At 43.5% G+C, this 6,565-nt stretch overlaps 1 protein-coding gene across 1 annotated transcript in view; it reads left to right on the forward strand.

Moving 5' to 3' along the window:
* EFCAB5 (EF-hand calcium binding domain 5) overlaps positions 1–5,684 on the forward strand; it is a gene marked incomplete at both ends in the record, with an annotated part of 29,367 nt that extends 23,683 nt beyond the window's left edge. Inside the window, 7 exons of the mRNA XM_082294894.1 lie at positions 99–327; positions 969–1,121; positions 2,291–2,388; positions 3,166–3,419; positions 3,757–3,986; positions 4,184–4,280; positions 5,581–5,684. Of these exons, the coding sequence (XP_082151020.1) occupies positions 99–327; positions 969–1,121; positions 2,291–2,388; positions 3,166–3,419; positions 3,757–3,986; positions 4,184–4,280; positions 5,581–5,684 (1,165 nt within the window). The remainder of the gene's footprint in view (positions 1–98; positions 328–968; positions 1,122–2,290; positions 2,389–3,165; positions 3,420–3,756; positions 3,987–4,183; positions 4,281–5,580) is intronic.
* Between the last annotated feature and the right edge of the window lie 881 nt (positions 5,685–6,565).

Below are 6,565 nucleotides of genomic sequence, written 5' to 3' on the forward strand. Positions count from 1 at the left end.
TGCCAAAAAACAGGGAGAGATCAAAGCTGCAGTACTTACTGTTTCCCTAAAGGTTTTCTGCTCCTCCTGACAAACCTCCTCATAAACTTATATTTCAGCTTTGCAGCCATTGACCAGGGACAGCCAGTCTATGTTCCAAGAGTTCAGCTTCATGGAAATGTTCACTTCTGGAACTCTGACCGCCCTGTGGAGGAGAGGAAAGGTTCACTCCTGGTGCTGCCCCTGCACGATGCTCATTGGAGAGTTTTTGGCATTCTAGGACTTGACACTCTTCAGGACCAGTGTGAGAAATCCATCTTCCTGACCCATGAGATCACCTTCTACGAGGTGGGCACCATCAGAAAGCAGTTTGTTACTCCAACCTGCAAAAATCTTGTGAATTTTACGTTTGTTCTGCAGTATATGGTGAAAGTGGTGTTAGAAGAGCACCTTAGCAGTATCCTGCTGATTAGCATCTGATCTCAAATTTATTGAGGTATCACTTCATCAATAATTTATTTAATCTTCTCCTGACTAGGAAGTTAATTGACCTTTTGTGCAAAGTCCAAAGATAGCAGCTTTTATTTCCTCAAGCTCTCAATCTCATATTTGTGTTTATTTCTATAAAATGATATGAAACCTTACTTTTTACGTGGTGGAATAATTGTAAGCGACAGCCGTCCGGATGGTCTTTGGGATCAGCCTTACTGTGGTTGCATCATCTGGGCAGCAGGGAGCGCAGCAAGCCAACCTTACCAGTCCATTTGGCTATTTCCACTGAAAATCAGCTCTGTCTTGTGAAGGACTTGGCCGTGACCGGGTACTCAGTACTTCAGAGCATTATTTGATAAGGGACATTTCACAGCCACTTTTCCGCTTTACAAATTCTGATTAAAGCAATTTGTTACAACGTGAACATTTCCTCAGCTTTTTTCTCCCCAAATCATGCGGAATTGTCTGGCTCACTTGGTGGAATTCTGCTTTCACAGGGAGTTTGCCATGCATTCAGCAAAGCCTACCACCACATCTGCATGAGGGAAAATGTCCTACAAGTGGCTGTCACTGCTCTGGACTGGTTGTATCCCAGGACACCCAGCATCCACACTGTCACAACCTATCTGGTGGCACCTGGCAAAGACAAGGTACTGCAGAGAAAAGGTCTGTAATCATCAGGGGCTGAAAGGCTGCTTTAGAGAGGACGTGCCATCTCCAGCTGCCTGTGTTTTCCCAGTGGTTTTATCATTAAAGCTGAAGTCTGCACAAGATTCTTGTGCCTGCCTGTGCAACAAAAGGTCTACAAAGGTAGAGAGGGAAGATTCCCCCTGTAAGGGAGATCCCTCTTCATTCTTTTCATCCACCCATGTAAAAGAATTCAAGAGCACTGCTAGTATAACCCTTTCTCCATAGGAAAGGGGAATATTCTCCTACTTCAGTGCTAACTGCTGCATAGCAACCAATAGAGCAGAACCCCCCACCCACCCATCCATCCATCCACAGCTTTGCTGTCTGGGACTTCCACAAAGGGAAATGCTTCTCTTTGGAGATTCTCTGCATGTCAAAATTACGGTATTTTATAGGGACAAGAGAATGTTCCAGCTAATGTATTACTCTTTGTTCTGAACTTATGTCAGCAGCCAAGACATAAATACAGCTCAGGAAGTGACTGGTTCCCAATTAGCCAGCTTGTAAAGGCAGCCCCGCTCTGTGCAGGTCAGATTCCAGTTGTACAGCAGGCACTTGGGCCCTGGGAAGTTTGTCGCTTCATGTACCAGTGAGTTAAGAAGATGAAAAGTTTATGCAATATTTAGGACTGATCCTGTGTCATCCCAAAGTCTGTATGACATCTGCTGCAGCCATAATTCAGCTGCTTCCTCTGATAAGCATGGTTTATGTTGGCAGCATTCTGTTGTCATTCCAGGCTAGGCACTGTTCCCTTGTTAGCTGCCTGATAGCCAGGTCACTCGCTCCCCTCTGTGCTTTTCATGTGTCAACCACACTGACACAAACATGACATGAGAAAGGACTGCAAGAGGATGGGAAAAAGAATGGAAATCTCTAGGCCTGTGGGTGTTCCTCAGTGTGAAGCCTGGGGTGGATTAAATAGTCTGGCTGAGGGAGGTCCAGGGCACATTCTTCATGTATGTCTGGGAATAAAACTAAGCATTGTTGGGAGATGTCTTTAAACCATCCCATTGCTCTTGAATGTACATAGGAGTTTCCTGTGAGAAAGAAACCATTTCCTCCCTCTCCAAGCTTCAAAATATCTGTTGCTTTCTTGGATGCAGCTAAACCTCAATTTTCTCTTTATCAGAACTATGCTCTGTGCAAGAGGATCACTACAGATAACACGGGACAAAAGGAAATCCATAGCTCTCCTGTTGTTCTCCTCAGAGAGGAAAACCTCCTCAGGTAGGCTGCAGCACCTGCAATGGGGCTGGTCTCCTTTGCTCCTTGACTCAGTCTGCATCAGGCTGACCTACATTGCATGAAGCCCCTGGTAGTGCAGCCCTGAGAGAGTGTCTGGCTGCAGCTCTCTCACTATCAAGGCTTCTGGTGCGTACGCACATGGCACTGAACTGTGAAGGGCTGAGGAGTATTTTCTCTTTGACTTTAGGCTGCAAAAACTTAACTTCTGACTTAATGCTTACCAGCTGAGCTGCCAAGGTTTGCAGGGTTACAGCCTGCACAGAACCATTTTGCTCTTTAGAATAATCTGTATTTTTTCCTGGACATATTAGTCTCATTTCCTTCAATTCTCTGTTTCCTTCCACTGCCAAAATCCTCACAGACTTGTCTTTTAAGCATATCATCCTTGTTGTCAAAGTTGCTTGAACAGCCATTTGCTGTTCCAGCAGCTGTTTTTACTTTTTATAAAACTCTGTCGAACAAACGTCAGTGCAGTTAGAAACAGCAAACTGCTTTTAAAGCAACATTAGTTAAAGTCTCATGATTTTCAGCAATCACCTTGGCTAAGCAACATTGTGTTCCCAATGCTCTTTTTCCTTTGTGTATATGCCTTGGATGATACTTAGAGCTGTGCAAATATCAGTTCAAGGAAACAAACTATGATTTAGTAATGTAATACCTTTATTTTAACAACAAGAGATGAATGACATCTTACTTAAATATGCTAAGTAAATCACCAAAACAAACCAGTATGGTAAAGCCTAGCACATTTCATTTCAGAGATTACCTGTTCAAGAGCACAGAAAGTTCAGAGGTCACTCTCACTTCTATCCATGGAGAATACCACATTGCAGTACCTCTCCATGACCTATCAAGACAAACTCTCGGCATATTTGATATCAGCATCGGACAGCACAAGAAATTACCACCTGAGGAACAGAAAGACCTGCAGAAAATGCTAAAGATGGCCCAAGCTGCCTGCTCGGAGATCCTGCAGAGGTGTCTAGAGGAAGCAGAACCAACACACGTGCTGGGTATTGTGCATACAGATGTGAGATAGTTTTTTGGGGTGAAATTAGGAATCTCAGCAAAACTGTATTAAAAGTATCATTCCTACAAGTATGGAAAGACAGATACAAATCCTTGGTATAGATAAACTACTCCTGAGCAAGTCTTGGTGCTCAGCAGAGTAGAGTTAAACAGAATGGGCAGATTTTAACTCTGGCTCACAGGGTACTTGTCCTGAAATGAAAGGTCTAAAGCAGGCATTGTTGCCCTCAGGGATCTAGCACGTAGACTGTCTCTATAATGTATGTCTTGAGTAGCAGATGTTTCTGAGCAGCTTCTTGAGAGGTTTGTTTTTGATTGCAGAGGCAGAACGTGTGGCAAACGTGAGGCATGCGGGGATTCTGTTCCACCGGTTCATGCTGCAGGAGCTGCGTGAGTGTGTCCGGAAACTTGATGCTGAGAGCTTTGCTGGAATAAAGAGCTGTGCAGAACCCCCAGCTCTGGTACATGATGTAGTTAAGGCTGTGCTGTTGCTTTTGCATTCAGACTGGAAGGGCTCAGAGGAGACTGAGAGCTGGAATCAGTGTAAACTGGTGAGAATTCAAATTGTTGAGAGTTTGTTATTTATTCTTCCTCCTCCAAGAAGACACAGTGGAATTTGCCAAGGGGGAAATGGCAGTGAAATAATTCATTACCTATAGATTTCCTATATGTTTCTCATCTATCTTTCATTCTGTCTTTCACAAAGCTTTTCACAAACACCCTAATCTTTTTGTTCTCTGCATTGCAGAAACTCGATGACAATTTGATTCAGGAGATTTATTGCTTTGATCCAACTGCTTCATCTGTGCAAGTTCAAGCAGAGCTGCTGCTGGACCTCATCACTGGTAAATATTATAAACTCAGTGTGAGGTTACCAGGCACGGTTCAACAATGAAACCGTGTCAATGGCAACGTTCGGCTGACTGCTTTTAAGGGCCTTACTTCAGAAATTAACTTTGATTTCACAATAGATTAAACAACAGATAAAGGGTCCTAAATATCTGCAATGTTTTTGGTCAATAGAAATCAACCTGTTAAATTTAGACTCAAAATTCACTGCCTTCAGGAAAGGAGAGCAGATTAGCTTTGAAACCTTCCAGAACAAGTGATCTCATTGTAAACCTCCCGATAAGTATGAAGAATGAGGGTTCTTTTGGCAAATAATATGTAAAGACATATGAAGAATGATGGTTCTTTTGGCAAGCAAATCTGCTTCAGGCCTCCATGCCCTGCCCTAGGGACTGACCCAACTCCAAACAGGAACACACAGTGTGAGCTGTCCTCCTCATAAACACCATCTGCCAAGTGCTTAATGTACTCACGGGCCATAGACAGGAGCTGCTTTTCAGTCTGTCGTTCTCTCCTTTAATGAACGTGAGCTTTTTTTGGTGCCAGAGCAGTCAAGAGGCTGTTACTATTATTTGCAATATCTCTGCAAGAGAAATTACTTGTTCTCATTGAGACCTCTCTCTTCATGATCTAATACCAGTCTGAGAGGCCTGTTAAAACCCAAACGTGGACAAGAGTTATTACTTTAGCTGGGGATATTTATCAACAGTACCCTGCCTGCTGATAAAGAGTAAGCACTTGTGGCAGTCATAGCTCCTTTTCATGTGTTCTCCTTATACGTATTAAACTAATTCACTGGAAAGAACAAAACAGGCCTAGAGCATCCAGTTTTCCTACAGTTAGGGATGTAGGTTTAATTAACTTAAAGAATGTAGCTTTGGAAACTGCTGGTGTGCTAGGAAAGGTTGGTTTCCCAGGATGGAACCTATTCTGAGAGAGCAGTGTCAGATCAGGGGTGTGAATGCAGGTATAAGTCACAATTATGGGAAATCCTTTAAAATGAACATCAGGTAATGTCCATATGTTCCATATATATGTGCTGGTTTAGCATTACAATATAGCAGAGCACTTTGTACAACAGGGCACCCACCACAAAACCAGATAAATTATAGTAGAAAGCCAGTACTTGACAGGTCACTGTCACAATACAGCTGTGTGCTTTTCAAAGCATCACCATTCCTGGCATTACTGGACTCAGGGTAAACTCTGCTGAGGGAAAGATCTTCTGTTCTTGTGGCAACACTGCTCACAGTTTTGACTTTCCCTGTTGTATTTACAGCTGGTTTTTTGTCCCAGGTGTCCCTCAAGAAGCAATGTGGCAGCAGGGCTTTGCTCCAGCCGAATACCTGTACCAGTGGCTTCACACCTGCCGGGCGCTCGCGGAGATCACAAAGAGCTAACACGCCAAAAAAAACCAACCTCAGCCCCTTTTGGCAACCAGTTCTAGTGTGCCTCCAATTAAATTTCTTAATTTCTAATCTAACCCTCGTGATTCTGGTGTTTCACATCTTTTATTAAATTAACTGTTGATTTTTATGCACAGCCACTAGTATTTGTTGTAAGAATGGCTGAAGTCTGTTAGGGATTATTAGTCAAGATGAGAGGGAGTCTGTTAAGGATTATGAAGAAAAAGCAATAGAAACATTAAAGAAAAAAAATTGCCAGTATAGCTACTAAATTTTAAAGGCTTAACCAAAGTTTTAGGGGTTTTTTTAATTGATTCTGATGGGAAAAAGAGAGGAAGAGGCATCTTTATGGTTCCCAAGTTAAATGCTCATAAATGATACAGCAAAAATTTTCAAGGCTCGGTCTCCTTAAATGACTTTTTAGGAATAATTTTAAATAAAGGTTGTTAATCAGCATTTTGTAACGTTCTTCTGAACACGTTGCAGAAAAGCCCAGCACTATTATTATAACACAAAAAAGCTTTCTTATTGGGATAAAGCTTGAGATTACAGCAACTGCACTGTCTGCAGCGAGATTTCATCTTTCCAATAACGTCCCTTTTGGCAGAATCACTTTTTTAATAACATTTTGGGAAATTAAACTCCTCTTTCAGCCTTTAGCGGGAAACAAGCGACAGGTCGGTGATGGCTGGGGGGGTGCGAGGGGGGGGACGACGACAAGGCGGATCCTCAGCCCCGGTCCGGGGACCGACGACCACCGGTGGCCCCGGGAGCGTCTCGGGGCCTTTCCCCCTCAGGGGCTTTCCCCTCCTCAGGGACCGTTCCCGCCACTGCCCTGAGGCGCGCTCGCCTTCCCCCGCCGCTCCCCTCAGAAG

The sequence above is a fragment of the Coloeus monedula genome, assembly GCF_965178545.1.
Source record: "Coloeus monedula genome assembly, chromosome: 20".
In the NCBI taxonomy this organism is placed as follows: domain Eukaryota; kingdom Metazoa; phylum Chordata; class Aves; order Passeriformes; family Corvidae; genus Coloeus; species Coloeus monedula.